Here is a 21,189-nt window from a genome sequence, read left to right as displayed (position 1 = left end):
CACTGAAAGATCATGGCGTATTTTTGAGTTCAGAAGCCGTTCCACACTTTGAAGCAAACTCTTCTGGAGCTGCCAGAGCCTTCTGTTTGGTGTTAACAAAGTGCATTCTCCTAAAGCATACTTTTAATGAATGTCTTATAAAACACATACCTACTATTAAAATTACCTTTATTAGTAGTGTGCTTGTCTCCCATGGTTTACTATTGTAATTGGTGGGAGAGATTTCTGTTCCAGTTCTGTGGGGCCTGGATTTCACCCAGTTTTGATGTGCTACGCTGTCCTTTGCCAACCATTGGGAAATCAACTCCTAATTTAAGCATAAAGTTTTGCCTAAATATGATCTTCAAAATTTGGTGGCCAATTCGCTTCTTTGCCCAGCGTAGTGCCGTTCTCTATGGCAGGTCCGCACCTGCATCCGAGCCAGCCTTGCCCCTCTTACAAATCCGTGTCACAAGTGCCCCTTTATGCCGCCGGCGGGACCCGGCCCGCGGGGCGCTCGCTGGGAGGTGGCAGGGGCTCCAGTCCAGGGCTCAGCCCCCCCGCCCCGCGGGGCCCAGCCATGCCCTGCCCGGAGCCCGGTCCGGCCCCGCCGCTCCCGCCTGGCCCGGCCCGGGCGGGGCGCGCTGCCGCCGCGGCCCTGGGAACGGAGCGGGCGGGGCTCGGCTGCAGCCGGAGCCTTTGCGGGACGGGACCGCGGCGCCCGGAAGCCCCGGAGCTGAGGGAGCCGGGCCGGGCCGGCGGCGAGGGGCGAGCGGGGCCCGGCGGGCGCAGGTGGGAGCAGAGCCCGGCCGGGGCCGCCCCGCGGAGAGCGGGGCCGTGCCGGAGGGAGCGAGCCGAGGGAGGCCTGTGCTGCGCGAGGAGGAGGCGTTTGGGGTCGGTGGATGGGGCGGGAAGAGAGTCTGTGGGAGCAGGCTGGGGAGGGGAAGGGTGGGATCGGAGAGACGCTGAGAGAAATGTGTGGGTATGGAACGGTTCGGGCAGAGGGAGGGGAGGGCGTGAAGTCTCTGCGGGGAGGCGGCTGTGTGTGAAGTTTGGAGGGGGCGCGGAGCTCGTCGGATCTGTGTTGGTGTGCCGAGCTTGGCGCTCAGGGCGCCGCTGGGGCTCTGCTGAGAAGATGCTCAGTGATGCAGAGCTGCGTGTAAAGTTATCAGAAATGCACACTTTACAAAGTATTTGCGTGGTATCACGATTTCATACCAGGTTTTTGAAATGAGAAACGCTCTAGCAGTACAGCGCTTGTGGATTAAGTCAGAAACCCAGAGGATGCAGAGATAATGAATGTAATAATGCATATTATGGAATAAACTGGAAGGTAAAAGATAAATGCCAGAAGGTACGGCAAGTTGTTTCATTTTATTGAATCCCGTAAACTGTGTTTTAAACCACAGTGAGGAAGACAGGTTCCAGAGAAAAGCTTTTAAAGGAATGACTGGGTGGAGTAGACTGACACAGCTTTCAGCAATGGAGGGCTGTGTTATTTGGGACATAAAGAACATACACAACAAACCTTTCTAAAACTGAGTGAGAACCACAGTGGGAAGTTTATTTGTCAGGTGGCCTCTACACAGAGGGGTTGAGATCTAAAACAACGTTTACTTTTCAACAAACGTGCAGAATGACAAAATGGGTCTTAAAATGAACATTAAGTGATGGACTGGGGGGTTGCCTTTCTCCGTAGGCACTGCACTTGACTCACCTGAATTCTGTGTGTGCACTGAGGCTGCAGGTGAGTGTGAGGGAGGTGACAGTTGTGAAAAAAGTGATTTATAATAACCTCTTCCTTTAGAAACTGAAGCTTATTATTCCCTTGTACATTGTTAGGCATTGTGAGAACTCGTGATTTAAAATCACGTGTGGGATAAGGATCCACTGGTTTGGGGATGTGTGATGTTCTCGTTTGTAGAAGTAATATATGCGGCAAAAATACCGATTTTGGGAAGGGCTGGTTGTAGTAAGTAGAAATTTGCATTCTTTAGAGTGGTGTATTCTTAGGAGTGACTGTCTAAAAATCCTACAGGCTGCCTACATGGCCTAATTCCTTGTGCAAGTTACACTGGTGTTTGCAATAACAGGAAAAAGGCAGGGATCATCTGAACCAAGTACCTTTGGGATTCAAGTCATATGTGTCTGCTTAAAGCAGTTCTGGATTTGGCAGTGTTAAGTGAGGACAACACATCCTTATCTTTGGGACAGGCTTGCTGATACAGTGATTTCTTCCATATTATTCTTGCATTGCTTGCGACCTGGGCTCATTCTTCACGAGTTGCTTCAGTTCATACCAAATGCCTGCTGCTTGCACGGGCTCCGGGCCTTGGCTGGAACTCAGAAGACTGCACAGCTGAATCACATCAATGGAGAAATGTCTCTAGAGGGGAGGAGAGGTTCTTAAGATCTGTACTTCTTAGGATCTGGTATAATAATGTCAGATGGTTAGGAGTTCAGGATTTTGCCACTGGGGTTTTGAACCTTGTCCTTTATATTTATACCCCTTCAATACACTGTTCAGATGTCTAATTTTATTTGCAATTGCTAGCTTTCTACGGTGTCTACAGATTTATCTTCACTGTAGTATCTAGTTTGGGTTACTCTACTCCAAGTAGGTTACCTTTATTGAGGGTACCTGCGTTGCCTTGAGCACCCAGACTTGATTTGTAATTCATAAATGGCACAAGTGTAAGCTGTGGCTGAACCTGAACTGGATTAAATGTTCGGTCTCCCAGCACCTTATATCAAGCTCTGTCATTGGCTTGATACATCTGCAGGAGTTGCACTCCAGCAGTCCTTCAGTTCATGGCATTGCACTCCTGCTGGAGGAGGGATGGGCATTTGAACTAAAACTGAGAACTGAACGTCTCCTTGCTCACAGAGTCTGGATGTGACTGTGGGATCTATCTATACTGTGATCTATACAATGAATGCAGTGTGTGTACTGTGTGAATGAGTGAGAGGCACTTCAGGCAGGTCGTATCAAATTTCTGTGCTGGCAGGCAGAGTTGGGCTTAATGACTGCTATGTCAATATAAAACTATTGCAGTACTGTGTAGAGTTGAAGGCTTCATCTTACAAGAAATGCTGGTGGTAACATTTAGCTCAGTGAGGGCCTGAATTTCCAGAACGCTGAATATTTATACTCAATATGTCATTTGTATAATATTCATCAAACCAAATTCTCATCAGAAAAAAATGTCTGAACTTTGGCGTCTTAGGTTTGGTGTAAAGGATAAAGGGGTGGGCTTAAAGAGCACTTAGCCACAAATCTCACATTTAAGATTCATAATCCAACTCTTCCTGTCTGATACATAGATTAGAAAGGTGATTTTTTTTCCTGTGAAAGAAAGAAAGAAACAAACAGAAAACCTTTGTGAGATCATAAAAAAACTCAGTGAAGTTCCCTTTCTGCTAGGTTTTCTGTCAACCTGTAAGAAAACCTTACCTGATTGCCAAGCAATTTATAGCGTTCTCTGAAATTGGACTTCAGTTAATAGTTAATATGTAATTGCATTCCTTTTGTTAACTTGGCAATGAGTGAATTTCCTGGTGGAGTGATAAGCTAGTGAATCACTGATATAGCCTCCACTATCTTTGTAAAAAACTGAGGTTTTGGAGCAAAGTTTAAAAGAAATCATTGGTTGATTTTTAACAGTTACCATTTAATGTGTAACTGCTCTGTGCTTAAGTGCACTTGCCAGTTCTAAAAAGCATCTGCATGATTTTAAAATGGCCAAGTGTTGTGGTTTAACCCCAGCTGGCAATTAAGCCCCACACAGCCACTGGCTCACTCCCCCATAGTGGGACGGGGAGAGAATCAAAAGGGTAAAAGCGAGAAAAAGAAAACTTGTGGGTTGAGACAAAGACAGCTTAGCAGGTAAAGCAGAATCCACACATGCAAGCAAAGCAAACCAAAGAATTCATTCACCACATGCAATGGGCAGGCAGCCGCCTCCAGGAAAGCCAGACTCCATGCGTAATGGTGACTTGGGAAGACAAACACCATCACTCCAAACATTTCCTCTTTCCTTCTTCTTCCTCCAGCTTTATATGCTGAGTAGATTCCATATGGTGTGCGATATCCCTTGGGTCAGCTGGGGTCAGCTTTCCTGGCTCTGTCCCCTCCCAACTCCTTGTGCACTCTCAGCCTCCTCACTGGTGGGGTGGGAAGCAGAAAAGTGTAAGCACTGCTCAGCAGTAGCAAAAACATCCTTGTGTTACCAACACTTTTCAGCACAAATCCCAAACACATCCCCGTACCAGCTACTATGAGGAAAATGAACTCTACCCCAGCCAAAACCAGCACACCAAGATAGGGCTGTGGCAAGAGAGATGACGTTGCAGGAGCAAGGTCCGCCAGTTGTCTGCTGTGCTGTACTTGATATCCTTGTCGTGAAAATTATTTGAATGCAGTTATGTTTTTAATTTGTTTTCACCAGTTAAGAATTTTTTTTTATGTTAGTGGAGAAATTGGAAATACTGCCTGAAGGAAACCTTCATGTGAAAAAAGTCTTTGCTCCTCAGTTTCTTCTAGAAGAGTACAGAAAAAGCTTTAGGATTTGCTTTTAACAACACTTCTGAAGAAGTGTACAAGCTCTAAAAGAAGCATAGCTTTTTTATTTTATTTGTAGTGTACTGAATACACTTTACAATGTATTCAGCAAGAAGAATGGGTAACAAACTGGAAAACAAAAGAAAGAGCAAGGTAAGTTTTAAAATAATAAAGTGAATTGCAGTGATTTAGTTGGAAAGTGCCATGTATTTGGGGAGAAACAGCTGATAATTATAGATAGCTTATGAGTGGGAACAAAGAAGAAACCTATCTCCAGTATGAGGAAAATGGAAAACATAATAAGGACATTTTAAAGTGAGAAATACAAGGTTTAATATTATTAGAAATGTTTATAGCATGGTTTATTAAGATTACACAGACATGGCAGATTATATCTTGTGGGGGTGAGGGGAGAAAGAAATGCACTGTTGAATGGTAGCAGAACAAATTTGGCAGGTAAAATATTCATATGTATGTAAAATATACTTCAGAACCCAGTTCAGCAGCAGTTGACTAGATTTGGAAAGGTCTATACAGCCTCAGTACCATCTGGGGCATTTATCATAGGATCATAGAGTGGTTTGGGTTGGAAAGAACCTTAAAGATTGTCTGGTTCCAACTCCCCTGCCATGGGCAGGGACACCTTCCACTGGATCAGGTTGCTCAAAGGCCCATCCAGCCTGGCCTTGGACACTTAAAATGACAGAGTTGCTGCAGTTCTCTGGGCAGCCTGTTCATGGACTACCCCAGCCCATGTCCAGGACCTTACACTTGGCCTTGTTGAACTTCATGAGATTCCTTCCACCCATTTATTTCCCATCCATATATTTTTAGTATTAGATACTACTTTCGGTGAAAAGAAGGCTAATTCCAATAGAAAGAATATTTATGGAATAGAACTTTGCTCTGAGGAATGTAGTTGTGTTACAGAGTGACATGTTACTTGTGTGTTATCCAGCACAGGCAACAGGGCAATGCATGTGCAAAAGCACAGGAGTTTTATAAAAATAGGTTCTTCGGGTTCTGTGAGTCAGCTCTTAATCCACCTCCCAGTTCTGTGTTTCCTTTGTTGACAGCTTATGGTATTTGAATAGTGTAGCATCAACACTGGGTTCACATTCTATTGGAGAAATAGGAGAACACAATCCTGTTTCTTTAATCTGCTATCCTGATTCCAAAGCAAATGCCCAGGAAATGTGTCCATACCTGTTCCACTGCAATGAAATAGTGTGCTTTACTTTCCACTCTAGTTTTCCTTCCATAAGGCAGACTCAATCAGTTTTTATTTTCTGGCACATCCCATATGCAGAATTTGGTGTACTGGCACACAAAACTTATGCTTTGCCTTTGACAGTTTTAAGAGGCTGATTGTCTACTTGTTGGCTTTGTTTTTTAAATAACATACAAATACGTTTTGTTTGAGTTAAGCAAAGTTAAATTGATTAATCATAAAATGAAATAAGAGCTAGGAATAATAACTCGTGTAACTTGGCTTTTTATTCCAAAAGACTGTCAGCAGTGAAAACATTTCACATCTAGGCTGGAAGGAATTTAATTCACATAATGCCATCACTATGAAGATTGGAAGCATAATAGTAGTTAGTATATTTTCCTTTTTTAACTTTAACTTTCCTTGTGACAGAGTTGGGAGGAGTAAAGAAACAGTTGCCAGCAGAGGTTATTTTTGTGTCAGAACTTTTGGTGAATTTAACCTAATTTTTTTGTTATGGGACTTAGCGTAGTATCCATCTGTATTTTATCCACCTGTGTGTTCTGAAGTTGAACTTTGTGTGGTTGTAAATCTCATCTTGGCTTCCTGCATATTGATTCCTGTATAGCCCTGCTTTCCTGTGGCTATAGGGTGTGTCTCCATGGTACACTGAATATATGACACAGAGGCAGCTGGCTTGTTTTTTCACCTAGACTAATAGAAGCAAAGAGTAATGAACCTTGTCCCTGAGGTAACAGATGTGTTAGGCTACATTACAGTCAATGAGCTGCAGGTCCTTAGCACACTGTAAGGTACAGTTCAAAAGACATTGAGCTAATGGGACCCCTCAACTTCCAGTATTTTGAATTAGCAAACCTAAATCTGAGCTTTCAAACAGATGCACCCACCAGAGTACTGAGTAGTGCATCCAAAGCCCAGTAAGAAATCTAAGTTGTAACTCTGTACAGGAAACGCATTGGGAACTTTAATTTCATTATTGGCTTAAAAAAATCAAAGTGTGGGCTGTTACTAAGACAATAGTTCATTTTTTCTGTGCCTGCTCAGGCTGTTGCTGTGAGGGGAGCAGGAGCTCATGGCAGCAAGCAAGCAATTACACCTCTGGCAGTAATCTGTTAATCTAAAGCTGCTCTGAAACTGCAGTTGAAGACAGCTCAGCTGTTTGGAGTTCAATACTTGGCTCTTTTTCTGGATCCAGTTCCCACTTTGCACAGAGTTCTATAAATTGATATGCAGCTCTTTTAAAGGGAGCAGGAAAGCTGATAAGATGTTATGTGTGCTTAGTAGAGGGTGGTTATATCATTGGCATACGTTTCAGGACTCTAGTTCCTGCTTTGTGAACCAGCTTGTAAGTACAGTGGGAGACTTCACACCCTTGTTCTCTACAAGCCTGTCTTGTTGACCACTGACTTTTAACAAAAATCCTTATTTCAAGCTATCACACTGGACACTTAGAATCCATTTTGTTTGAATGTTTGAAACTCTGAAACTGTTTTAGTGAATTATGGTAAAGAAATGTTTCCTGCTACTGGCACCTTTTTGACAGACGTTGTCTGGGGAAAGTTCCCTTTTTTATCATGATTACTAAGGAAGACAAGACAGTAGTTGAAGATAGTGTTGTGGTATGTATTCCTTATGGCTTTGCTGATGGGCTTATCAAACTGTTGTGCTTGTTGTTATGTTTTCATGCTGATTGCTTTGGTACTTGCTCATAAAACAACATACTAGTGATTTACTTACTAAAATTACATTTTAAACTGCTTCATAAATAGGTGGTTGTATTTCAGTAAGAAATTATTGTGAACATTATTTTTAATATTGTGACCTGTTTTGAAGGTTAAGGAATTGATATCTAATAATTTTGAATGTTTGTAAAACCCTTTGTCACTTCATAGGTTCACAGAATGCAGAAATTTGGGTCCATGTCAGGAAACATGTCCCTTCTCATTATCTGTATTTTGTTCAGAAGATTTTGAAAACTGAAAACCAAAAAGTTTAAAAACTTATTTATCTGCAAGCGTGCTTTCATGAAAATCAGTGTTGTTCATCTTAGTAATATATTGCTCTTTGTGTTTCCTGTTTGTCAGATCTCAATACTAAAAAAAGGAGGTAAATGGAAAAGGTGAAAGAAATTGTTCAAGTTGGCTCACATAAATGTCAGTTTTCTGTAGTATCATAGCCAGGCCTTTCAGTGAAATTCTGTTCTGTATTTTCTCTCAGTGGATTTTTTTCTTTCCCTTTTTCTCTGTCTTCTCTATTGTGGTGGTATTTCCCTAGAGAGTATGATCTCTGACTTTGCATGTCCCCTCTTCATCCCTTTATAGAGACTGTTCTTCTTTCTCCTTCTTGTTCTCAGCTGTAGCAAATTTATTCTTCAAAGTTTTTGTTCTTCAACTAACAAATAATCTCTGTTTTGTTGTTGAGGATGCTAATTCCACAGTTAACACACTCATGTAAAGGATTATTCCACCAGAACCAGTGGAAAACATCAGCAAATCTCAAATATTGTCTTCAGCTTTCTTCTTGATACTTTATATTTCTGTCTGATTTATATTGTTCAGTGCAGTTGCATCTTTAGTATTTGTTTCTTAAATGAGATCATAGTTCATACAAAAGTATCTCCTATTAATATTCCTTAAAGGAACCTTGTGTATGTCTTCCTCAGTTTCTGCATCCTGACATGCTTTTCTTCCTTCTTTGCCAGTGTGCTTTTAAACATATTTTTTACAGCCACATGATTCTTGAGATAGACAATTTTATTGTGTAGGATACAAGTATGTACTTTATATCTTTGTGGCTGTTGGCAATTCTCACCTGTTTGCAGGTTATTGCAGTGTCTCCTAAGTGTCCATGACATGTAGGTAATAATTTGACTTGGAATACATGACTGGAGAAAATCCATAAATGCTTAGAGACAAGATAAAGGCAAGTCAGAAATATTTGAAAAGTAGAGCTCTCCAACTGTCTGTAACTATAGCAATGAAATAGATCTTGAGCTAGAAAAATGCAGTCAGCAAGAAACAGCTTCAGATCCAGCTAATCCAGCTACAAATATTTAGAGGTACCTGTATGTTCTTCACCAGTGTGTACAAAGTTAGACAGTTAATGAGCCAGAAATTGTGTGTCTGTAGGCGTGGGACATGCACAGGGACAGCTCTGGCATGTGCATCCAATAAATGTGACATCTCTAGGCTTCTAAAACTGAGAACCACATTCATTGTCTTGACTTGTTACTGTTTTTCTTTTTGCTTGAAAACATATTTGTTAACTTCTAATTACTGATTTGATTTTACTTTGGCATTATAAAAAACTGCTCTGTTTTTGAGTAAGTGGGCAGTGAAGGCAGTAGTAGTTATCTTTTTATAGAAAGCATTAGGTTTTGTGCATATGGAAATTCTTAATATGAAGAAAATTATATGATATTCCGAGTAGCACTGACCTTTTTTAAAATTTCCTTGTAATATATTGTGCTTGCAAAATGAACATTACTGTCTCTATTAGACTCCTGCACTAAGTTAATGCTTTAATTGGTGACAAATTGTAAAGAAAACTGAATCAACTTGGTGGAAGTTCATGCTAGACATGAAGATGATGCAGCTTTACTAAGATAAGGTTTGTGGTAGTCAGTGCAGTATGAGAAAGTAGGTGCAGTCAGCTGGTCATCCACATTCAACTAATGTTTTTCTGAGCAGGATAATCAGCAGGGCAGGTTTCCTGCTGTCTCCCCTGCAGCTCCTCCATCACGTCTTCCTATCCAGCCCTGCTTTCCCACAACTCTCCCTTCCCCTCCTCATCCGGCATACCTCTCATTTTCATGTAAAGCAGCCCAGCCCTCACCCTGTGCTGTGCTGGCGCGGTGCCCTCTTGGCCAGGCAGGGACTGCAACCTGGCAGGCTTTGGGGCGGGGAAGAGTGAGAAGATCCCTTCGGTCTGGGAACGGCTCATTCCAGCAGGGCATTCTGCTGTACCACAGTGTGGGCCTTTTTCACCTCGAAAATGACTTCTGAGCCTTCACCTACACAAAGAAACCTGCGATGGATCCATGAAACTTGAGAGTGAAACCAGTTAGTGGAAAGCTAATTATCAGTTAACAGTTCTTATTTTACTTTATTACTTTTATTACAGATAAAATATATTTAATTTCATTTCTCTATTAATTAACACTTCTCCTAATATTCTGATATATCTCCCCATTTGTATTCATGTATTCGAAAAACATTGTTAAAGTGATAACCTCCTTTTACTTTTTAAATATCAGATTTGTGTTTTCCTTTGACTGAGCTCCCTGGATAACTTTTTAAAATGTGCTTATTCCCAGTACCTACAATATTATGTTTGGGTTTGTTTTTTTGTTCTGTTTCAGAAAGAAAAAAGTCAAGAAATGTCTGCCAATTTAAAGTACCTTTCCTTGGGTATCCTGGTTTTTCAGACCACAAGTTTAGTCTTGACCATGCGTTATTCTCGGACACTGAAAGAAGAAGGACCTCGTTACTTATCCTCTACTGCAGTAGTTATTGCTGAACTTCTGAAGATTTTGGCCTGTGTTCTATTGGTCTACAAAGACAGCAGTATGTGTCAAATTTTGCACCAAGTAATTTTCCTAATCAATATGCTGTATTGTAGTGGCAACTGCAAAGCAGCCATGTGAGTACAGGCGTACAACAAAGCATTTCCCTTCTCCTTGTGTAAGAAATAGTCTTGGAAAGATATTAATGATACTGTATATTTGCTGAAGAAAGTTCCTTTTTAAAGAATGTGGGTACTGAGGAGTGCAAGAATGAATTTTCTGCTAACAACTCAAAGTTTGTGTTTGCTCAGGCTTTTTAAGAAATCCATATGTAGAAGTAGGAAAAAATGAAAAGCCTTAAGTGTGTCCAAAGCATGAGTGATAATTTAGAAGCCCATAATAAACAGCAGATGAAGGAAGGAAGAAGCAATTTCATTGTTTTACAGGAAGAATCACAGTTTTAAGCTCAAAAAAAGTGTATTCAGATTTACTCTATTTCTTATTTTATACATTTTAAGCTGAATTTATCTGGTTCCTGGGCACATATATTTGATTTTCAACAGCTTAAAAATATCATTGTATATGCATAAATATTGATGACACTCTAGGATTCTAAATATGTACTTTTTAGGTGATACCCTTTGATGTATTATCTTCAAATACTGATACGGTTTCAAAAAGTTTTATTCAAAGTATTTTGAATAAATACTTTCGTTCTGATATTCCAGGCTGTGGGAAGGCACTTGCAGCCATTTTTCCTTACAAATACAAGACTTGTGAACATCAAGCAAACATAGATAGTATTTTGATAGTATCACTTGATACTATTTGGGCAACCATTTTAAGAACATAGCATTGCTATTTCTCTTTTTTCCCCTTCTCCTTTTAATGAATGTCTGTTTCTTTTATTGTTTCTTTGGGTAGAGTGCAATTTACGGACTCTGAACAGAGTGCTGCATGATGAAATCCTTAATAAACCCATGGAAACTCTTAAACTTGCTATTCCTTCAGGAATTTACACTCTTCAGAACAACTTGCTATATGTAGCATTATCAAACCTAGATGCAGCCACTTACCAGGTATTGTATATTTGCAATTCTCTGCAAGTTTCAAAAAAAAAAAAAATCCCACGAATTATGCAGTAGTAACAGTTTCTGGTTCTTCTAGGTTACGTACCAACTGAAAATTCTCACCACAGCATTGTTTTCTGTGTCCATGTTGAGCAAGAAATTGGGTGTATACCAGTGGCTGTCATTAGTAATATTGATGACAGGAGTGGCATTTGTACAGGTAAATGCTAGCAGGTGGCTTGTGCTCTTTTAATGTGTTTATTCAAGGAACGTGGATTTCTATACTGATTATACAGCTTTCTGATCCCATCAGCTGCACACGAGCACCAGAGTGTAGTCAGGAACTGCGAATCACAACTGGCCAGGTCTGGAAGACACCAGAAATGGGTCAAAGGCAGAAGATAACACCTCTTTTGCAACCCAGTGCTCTACTGTAGAATGTGACAGGGCCTCTGGAGCAACCTGCAAGTAATAATGATAGCAATGTTTATTAGCACATTTCTTCAGACAGTAGGAATTCACAGGTCTTCTCTGCCAGGACAGGCCAGGCTCACTTCGTCATATGGTTGGCAAATTTACTTGAACTATTTCAAAAGGAAAAACTGACCTCAGGTCTAAATAGTGCAGGCACCAGAGTTTGTAGTTTTCAGAGGGCAGTATCATGGCATGAGAGAATTGGCTAGGAATTTTTAGCAGATTTTAGCATGTCCTAGAAATTTTTATTTTTAAACGTAAGGATTTGAAAGAAGATATGATGATTAAATTCAGTAATTAAAAATGAGAACAAAGCATTCTAACAGTATTTAACAGGCTCCTCAGTATGTTTTTGTCTGTGGCATTGCATTTTATTCAGTTGGCATTAGACACATTGCAGGATTTAACTAGTCTGCATAGTCGCTGAAGAGGGGCACATGCAAAATACAGTTCACCCCATCCTAAAGACAGCTGGTGTAAGTAGCTTTCTGATGTACTTCTATTTATAACCAACTGTTGGGTGGCACAAATTAGTGCCTGTGAATGACCATGATAAGTCACACCGGGATTCATAAGCAGTTCTGGCTTATAAGACATAAATCCTGCACCTGTTTAAATTGATGAGTAGTCTCCCAGTTCAGGCAATAGCTTTGCAGTCCTTTAAAAGTATTTACGGTGCAAAATGCCAAACTAGACAAGCATGTGATTGTCTCTATTGAGTAACTGTTACTGTTGCAAGAGAACAAATATGCATTTTATAGATGCTTAGGACTGGATTTAATCAGTGAATTTTGTATAACTGTTTTTACGTCCAGTGGCCTTCAGACTCTCAAGCAACACCTGCTAAGGAGCATTCAGCAGGGTCGCAGTTTGTGGGGCTGATCGCAGTGCTCATAGCCTGCTTTTCTAGTGGCTTTGCTGGGGTTTATTTTGAGAAAATTTTAAAGGAAACTAAGCAGTCTGTGTGGATCAGAAACATTCAGCTTGGTAAGTTTATTTTTAATATCTGTTAAAGATACTACATTCTGAAGAATTAAGATAAATGTGCAAAATGTATGTATATATAAAAGAATCACATTTTAGTATGCTGCATAAATACTATTTTAAAACCAAAAGTATAAACTCTGCTAGATAGAATTCTAGCACTTCCTTTCTGATCTCAGCCTAGTTCTTCATTTAATTTTTTAATAGAGTATCTGTAAGTTTGTACAGAGTCTGTCAATTGAATTTGTGTTTTAAAATTTTATAAAGGATATTATTATATGCAGGATTCTGCGTATCCTCTGTGTTTAAAAAGATTCTCTTCACTAATTCAGAAGATCTGATAAACATAGTAATCATTTTTCCAAACAAAGCAAAACTGCTTTGTTTGTGAATAAAGTTGAGATAGCGAATTATAATTATTTCAGTACAAAAGTCAGTTTGTTTTAGTTGTCTGTATAATCACTGGAGAGAGGCAATTGCAAAAGACAGTTCATCTTAACTATTTTAATGCCCTTACCTATTATGCACCTGTTAGTAAGAGAATGCCTTCTATTTCCAAAGTAATTCTGGGTCTTCTAGACCCAAGATATTAATGACAACAGAAATGATCTGTGTTCCTGAATGAGTTTTCCCTCAGAGCAATCTTGTCCAGTTTGTAGGGTTTGAAACATGAAGTTGAGTAGAATATGTTTTCTGTTCAAAAATAATTTTTTCCCATTTGATAGAAGAACACTATACTCACCAAATTATAAACCTTCTAGTTTAATCTCAAATTCTTTTTTTGACATTAAGTCTCTACTAGAAAATATTCACCATGTTTGAGACTGGTTCAGGAGAATCCCACTGTGAAGATCCTAATCTGAATTGGCAAACTGCTAATTGCTGCTCTTGCTCTGTCAGAGACTCTCCTCCACTAAATGTTCTCCCTGTTTTTCTCTTCAGGTTATAGTGTGACTTCAGCCTTCAGTCATGGCTTGTTTCAGGGAAACTGAAATTGTGTTTAAGTGAATTTTGCTATATGCCATAAACAAAAATCACACTGTTCCAGTAGAGAGCAATGAAAGATAAGTATGTAAGGATATCCTCATGGAAACAGTCAAAACTTGTTATTAGTATGGAGAACAGCTTTTGAAAGAGAATAGCAAACTGATTGCATTTGGATGGTATTGCAAGTGGCAGTCCAGTTTGAGAAGCAGAAATATATGAGCAACCCTTGAGGATAGGGAACCTGTTTGCACATTTTTCACAGCTTTTAAATCAGTTTTGTACTTTCAGGATTTTTTGGCAGCATATTTGGATTGATGGGCGTATACATTTATGATGGAGAACAATTGTCAAAGAATGGATTTTTTCAAGGATATAATAAACTCACTTGGGTGGTTGTTGTTCTACAGGTGAGATACCTCGTATCCCATGTTTCTGTGAAGGCACTTAGGATTTACTCTTCTATAAATGACTGGGGAAACTAATGGGTGTCACTGAGGCTACTGAGAATTCTATAGTCAAAAGTCCAATCTATGACTATTAGAATAAACCTCTAAATGAAAACCTGGAAAATATATAGCAAGTATATGATTAAGTATTGTGCAACTTAAAGCATGTAAGCATTACTTATTTTGTGATGTTTAAAATATATATATATATTTATATGCCCTTCCTCCTGTGGCTAAAAATGTATAGTACAAGCATTTCCACTCATTAATGGTGGTAATATGATCAACAATTTCTTTAATGGGGAAAGAACTACTCCAATATTTGTTTTCAACAGTGCATATCCATAATATTAAATAAATTTATTGCTCCTAAACATAGACAAAAGCTTTTCCTAAAGTAAGTGCATGGTGTTAAAATAGATGCCGTCTGTCAAATTATCAGTTTGTGAATCCAAACCTCACTATTTTTTCAGGCACTTGGGGGACTGGTAATTGCTGCTGTTATAAAATACGCAGACAACATTTTAAAAGGATTTGCAACTTCTCTCTCTATTATACTGTCAACACTGATCTCCTATTTCTGGTTGCAAGATTTTGTCCCTACAAGGTAAGAATTATTTTCTGTATGTGCTGGAAAAAAAAATAACCAACAGCCCAAGCCACACTCTCAGAATGTTTAGGTACCACTTGCACATCGAAGTTTAGTTTCGTGGCATAACCAGTGGCTAGTTTTTTCAGCCCGGTTGTCCCGGTGCCGTTTGCAGCGGGGTCAGGAGTCCCTGCCTGGCGGATCCCGGCGGTGTGGCCGCTCCCTGCGGGCCCTTCCCGGTCGGTCCCTTCCCTTTCCCGAGCCCGCGGATCCCGCCGGGCGCGTCCCCTGGCGGCGGCCCGTGGCAGGGAAGGTCACCGCTCCGCGTGTCCCGGGTCGGGACAGGGACAGGGACAGGGACAGCACCTCCCGCACTGCCTCCGTCTCTCCATCTCACCGCAGTCTCTGCAGTCACGCACCCGTGGAAGTCACACTGCAGCACTGAGTTGCCCAAGGGCACCCAGAAGCCCGAAGGCAGAGCCTTTTCTAAATGCCACACTGTATTTAGTAGTGAAAACACTCAACCAAGAAAGAAAGTGCTTGGTTTGTGCTTCTAGGCTGGGGACACTGTGTCCTGATGTTCTCTCAGTGAGACTGCCGTGGCTCTCTGCACCTCAGGTTTTGTACATGGGTAGGTTCAGAACAGTGCTTGTCTTGGCAGTGCATGTTAATCTATGGAGTGTAGATATATTAGGATTTTACTTATAATTGACCAACACTCCTCCCTTATGTTACACGTACTCATAGCATAAAAATATTTTTAATAATATTTACAATTGTTGTATCTGGTACAAAGGAATATGTTTTTATTAAAAATATGTAAGTGCAATACTGTGGTCTCTTCTAACCTTACCCATTCTGTGATCCTGTAATATTACCAGGGCTTTACTTAAACATTCCAAAAAGGAAGTAGAGCAACTATTTAGGCTTAAAAAGTGGAAGACCTTGAACTTAAAGTATAAGTAGCTTGTATTTGTCTCATTAAAATGAGTGTACAAAGTGGTTTAAAAATTTCTGTGTGCTCAAATGGAAACTTAATAAGTTACTTAACAGCTTCAGCAAACATGTTGAAAGGGAAACAGTGGTAAATAATTAGATTAAATAGAGCCATGTAGCAGCATGTAGAACTTGAAGCCATCTCTTTTAATAAAACTTCGTCAACTTGAGTTAATCAAACTTAATCTTTAGTATGTTGCTTATGCTAACTGAATATATTTGATCTGAAACTGTATAATTGTTCCTATCGTGTCAACAAACACTTTTGATTGGAGTAATAGATGTAAAGTACTTAAATGCTTGAACGTGTCAATGGGCCATGCCCAGAAGCAGGGCAACTGTGTTCTCTGGAGCATTATCATGTCATGTGCCGAAGTTTTCTTAGCATTTGGTTCAGAAGATCAAATTGTCAACATTGTCATGTTTTTATGAGAAGGTTCTTTTCTAAAATTTGTACTGATCATCTGTGGGCTTTGGATATTTTGTTTCAGACTTGTAACTATCAAAACAACTTGAAAGGCCCATATGACACAATACAAAAGATGCCTTTATTATTTTTTCCTGACATAAATCTTTATGTATCTGCCAAAAATTAGATTATACTGACTTGCAAACTAGTTCTTGGGCCACGGTAATTTGTTTTGACATAAGCTTTAGATTTTAAAGCAAACACAGCTCCAACAACATGAAGCATGTAAGATGTTAAAAGGGGCTGGGTGACCACAGTAGTAACACTTCAGCTCCTGCTTGCATTTTGCACACAGCTTTAGGTAAAAGATAAAAAAAATAAAAAACCCCAAACAAAAAGATTGCTTTTGACAATTGTTCCATGAAATTATAATTTTAATTTTCAGAATATGTTAGTATAATGATACATTAATTTGTAGTTATAAGTTTCTTATTACAACAACTTCCTGCATCCTTCCAAAATAAATATATGCAAATTATTTTGTTCTTTATAAATTGGACAAAAATAATTTATCTCTCTGTTTTCCTCATGAAAAAATGTCCTTTCTTTTGATTGTATTGCGTAAATAGATTTGCATCAACTGAAACAAACTTTTTTTCCTATCCCTATTCTATTCAGTGTCTTTTTCTTCGGAGCCATCCTTGTAATAGCAGCTACTTTCCTATACGGTTATGATCCCAAACCTGCAGGAAATCCCATTAAGGCATAGCAGACTTCCTCATCAACCTGCTTCTCAAGATTATGCACTGGGGCCTTGCTAGCAATGGCATGTGGGAAGTGTCATTGTGCACTGCAAGGAAAGAGTTACTGCCCTGAATGTACTGAAGAAAAGCTGATGAGTAGCTCTGGAAACCAGAGGGTTACAGGTGGATGATGACACTGATCTGTAACAGGGGGGGTAAGGGGGAAATGTCAGGGGAATGCCCAGTGCAACTTGCTAATAAAAACTTGAAAGGAACCAAAAGTTTCCAAGAAACTACAATTAGGAATGTTTACAGCTTTGACAGCGATTGCATCAAAAGAATTTACTGTATTGACTGCTGCAGAAATGTGTCCTATGCACTCTTTGAAAGAGCACATGACAACGTTGTCAGATTGTATGTTTTTGCCATTTGATTATATTTAATCTTAGTAAATGTTTTTAACTGTTTGTCTATTTACATGTAATGAGCTGAACATCGTAGTTCTAAAGTGATGGTTCTGATTAGGTATTCCTTGTTATAACTGTGAAAATTGAAGTATGATTGAAAGACACTTTCACAATATCAAATATTTTTATATTTTTAGAAAGCTGATTTAATAACAGAAATCTGTTATTAAATGATAATATTATAATTCTGTTGCTTATATAAAAGTATTGTAAGAATGTTAACATTCTCACCGAAGTACACAAAGGGAGAAATTCAGAGTGAAAGCTGGAAATCCATGTTGATACTCCAGCCTTCATCAGCCTGTAGTGTTCCAGCAGATGGAATAACTCTGGGAACACCAGCTGGAGGTCACCGCACTAACCTGGGAGTAAGATTAGGGTTATTATGGGTGCTTGCTCAGATGTAATGTTCATTCTTGTTATTTTTATTGATTATAAATCAACTTTTTGGTAGAACCTTAAAAGTAGTTTTTATGTTTTAAATACCGTCTGAAGATTTTCTTTAAACAAAAATTTAAAAAAAAAAAGCCCATAATAAACATTTTAAAGGCATTATTGTTGTCTGTAACAGCTCCATCTGGAGCTATTAAGGTATGGTATCTGTATACTGTACTGTCCTTTGTTACAGAGGAATTTTTTAAACAAGTGTTGTATACTCGTGAACTCTCCAGTGCTTTTTCTGTGCATTTCTATGTAATGGCTTACTTAGAGTTTTGGTGGGGTTTTTTTAATTATTATTTTATTCTGGGAGTCCTTGAGCCAACAAACCAAAATGGTTTCTCTGGAGCTATTCAGTCTAATAGTGGAATTACTTTAATAGGAAACATAATTAAAAAGTAATTAATTGTGCAATGGCTAAATATGAAAGCATGCTGTTGGTCTGTTTTAAAAAAAACCAAAAACTTCACAAAGAGACCTTGATGCAGTTAGATCAATTAGACTATTATGAACAGTTCACTTGAAGTATTTGCATTTAGTCAGAAACACCAAAAAAAATCTGGAACTAATAAGCTGTCTTAAAAATCACTGGTTTTCAGGAGACTGTTCACAGTGGATACTAATGTAGTGACTCTTACCCACATGTTACACCTGTGGTGGTATGCATTTATACAAAAACTTATCAGGAGTCCCTTAACCAGTAAAATGGCAAGTGGTAAAAACATCTTACTTCCCTTGTTTCCCCCTACCTCGTGCTCTCTCTTCTGTCTTGTGCTAAAGAAAATGTGTTAAAGAGAAAAACGTTTTAGAATGTTTACTAAAGTACCTCATCCAATTCACAAGGAGATTCTGGAGGAGTGTTCTGAGATTTCTTAATGAAGTGTTGTAAATGGGAAAGGAAGAATTCTACTTATGTCAGTCAAGTAAAAACAGTGTTTTTCTTCTGTTGGCAATTAGGTGTGTTACCATGGTTTTGTTTGTTTATCGTATCAGAGCAAGACATAAAAGAACCGTCAGAGTTATGCCGAGGGCTTGCTGAGCTTTGTGAACAGTGAATCTGTCCCAGCATGTTGTCATTGCAGGAGCTTTGTGACTTAGCAGTCAAAACGATCTTGTAGTACCCTAAATTGGCATCCTGTGTTAGTATTAAATCCTCTGCCTATAGCATTCAATGTGGCAAAATCTTTGAAAAATTCCATGTGGTGAGTTCTGCACTGCAGTGCACAGGAGGCGAGATGCGTGCGTGGAACAGCGGCTCACAGCGGTGCTTGGGGCCGAGTGGGAAGTGTTTGTAGTCATATCTGATTTGGAGTTTGGCCTACACAGTGATACTTTTAATTTCATGAATCGCAGTACTGAAAGTGTTCAGGTGATACAGTTGATACTTCAGTTGATACTACAGTTGATACAGTTGATACTTCCTTGAGGAACATCTCCAAAAAAACACAAGTAGCAGGCTGAGAACACTTTAAAACCAGTTGTACAGGAAGGAACCAAACAGGCCAAATAATCACCATGTTGCTGGAGCTCTATTATATGTAAACCCAGTTTTAATATTTCAGGTGCGCCTGTCAATATTTGTCAGTAAGGATCGGTTTATAGGAAAGAATGGGAATATGTGCTCTTTGCTTTGGAATAGGATGTCATGCAGCTTTGGAAGACAATGCTGTACTAAGGAACAGCATCTACCTGTCTGTAGATCAGTGACTCTTCCATGCTTGCAGCTGACAGTCCTATTAAGTAGAGGGACAGATCTCTTCATACACTTGTTGCTGTAAAGGAAAAATGAATTTGCATTTTTAACTGTGTTTCCTTAGCCTTTGACAGGGTGAGAACAAAAAGGATTTGAGGAGGGTTTACTGATTTCTGTAACCTTTGCAAACTGAGAGCATATGCACATTTTCTCACTGAGATACTTTTGTATTTGTATTTTTTTTAAAGCAGTTTTAAGTCTATAACTCATTAACTAACCAAAGAGGCATAGCTAGGACAGAGCATTGGGAAGTAGTGGATGGTGTGCTTTGAGTTTGCCCTAAAAGCAATCTGTAGGAGTCTAAGTTTCCAAAAATAAACTTGACTTTCTGAACTACTTTTCTGACTTTTAGATAATGGTTTTGTTTAGTTGTATATTTAGCAGGCTAACCTATACTTGGCAGAATTTTATTTAAATATTTAAAAAGTTGTAGCTAGATATTTATTTGCAATAACTTGAATTATGTGATTTTTTTTTAAGACTTGCAGAATGGGAGTACTAGTATTTATTGAATATTTGGATATTTGGTAGTTTTATTTGAGTATCTCTGGGATACATGATAAATTGTCAAATAACAATAAATTTAGAACTGTCTTCAAAGCAAAATAAATCAGTTCTGTAGTGAAAAACTTGAGTCTAATAAAGTAAAATAAACTTTTTACATTGTATTTCTACGCTGTCCACGAGTGCCCCATAATCTTTTTTCTCAAAGAATGGAGATAAAAGTTCTATTCAACTTCATTGTTTTAGACAAACCATGAGAAAACCTCCATTTTTGTTTGCTTTAATAAAGGGTAGATTAATGTTCTAGATTTTGCTTCTACAAGATAACACCTTTGGTTTTTACTGCAACTTTGTAGTAACTATTGTTTTATTTCCCCTCCCCCCAAAAATCTCATTTTCATAGCCTGTGCTTGCATTTCATTTACTCATACAGTCCTCTTGCTTTTAGTAGTACATAATTGTTTTGTGTTCCTAACTTATTTCTATGTCTGTAATTCAAGATACTGTCATAGATTCTGTTGAATTGTTTTTAAATTGATAAAGGAAATATTGCCTTTCTTCTGGTTTTCATTGTCAGTAACTTACATATTTTGATATCTGTCCTAGTCAGCTGTGCATGTTGTGTTGTATTTAAGCAATTGTCGTTTTCCAAATTTGAACTTGTTGCTCGTTTTCTTCCTGGTGACAATAGTTCTTGCTGGATATTTTGTTGAGGAGGATTATTCATTGTTTTCTTATCTGAAATCTATGTTTTGTAAGAACAAGATATTTGTGTATTAGAAGGTAATGTTTATCTGTAACATGGTATTATACCATATATATGGTAATGTATCATTACCTAAGGTGGTATATTACTGTAAGAAAGTCCAAGAAGTGTTTCCTTGCCTTTATTTTAATAGTTCTGTTCATTTTCAATGCTGATTATTTCCCAGAGGAAGTGACTAAAGAGTTCTGCTCTTTCCAGGTAAGCTCATCATATGTTTTTAAATATCTAGAATTAAGACATTTTTACTCAAAAAAAAAAAAAGCAGGGGAAAATGCAACAAAATATATG

At 38.8% G+C, this 21,189-nt stretch overlaps 1 protein-coding gene across 3 annotated transcripts; it reads left to right on the top strand.

Annotated features, from left to right (window-relative positions):
- Window positions 1-782: 782 nt before the first annotated feature.
- On the top strand, window positions 783-21,162 carry SLC35A3 (solute carrier family 35 member A3). 3 transcript variants are annotated; one of them, XM_017827187.1, is made up of 8 exons: window positions 783-873; window positions 10,132-10,336; window positions 11,200-11,354; window positions 11,443-11,565; window positions 12,635-12,806; window positions 14,079-14,197; window positions 14,710-14,843; window positions 16,909-21,162. In XM_017827187.1, the coding sequence occupies exons 2-8, from the start codon at window positions 10,150-10,152 to the stop codon at window positions 16,997-16,999; spliced, it is 981 nt and encodes a 326-aa protein (XP_017682676.1). In that variant the 5' UTR covers window positions 783-873; window positions 10,132-10,149; the 3' UTR covers window positions 17,000-21,162. The 3 variants fall into 3 exon arrangements, with proteins under 3 accessions (XP_017682676.1, XP_017682674.1, XP_017682675.1); XM_017827185.1 differs by lacking the exon at window positions 783-873 and adding an exon at window positions 4,337-4,693; XM_017827186.1 differs by lacking the exon at window positions 783-873 and adding an exon at window positions 8,671-8,693 and having other exon boundaries at window positions 16,909-17,907.
- The last annotated feature ends 27 nt before the right edge of the window (window positions 21,163-21,189 follow it).

The sequence above is a fragment of the Lepidothrix coronata genome, unplaced genomic scaffold, assembly GCF_001604755.1.
Source record: "Lepidothrix coronata isolate B3197 unplaced genomic scaffold, Lepidothrix_coronata-1.0 Scaffold136, whole genome shotgun sequence".
Lineage (NCBI taxonomy): Eukaryota > Metazoa > Chordata > Aves > Passeriformes > Pipridae > Lepidothrix > Lepidothrix coronata.
This window is presented reverse-complemented; position numbering and strand designations above follow the sequence as displayed.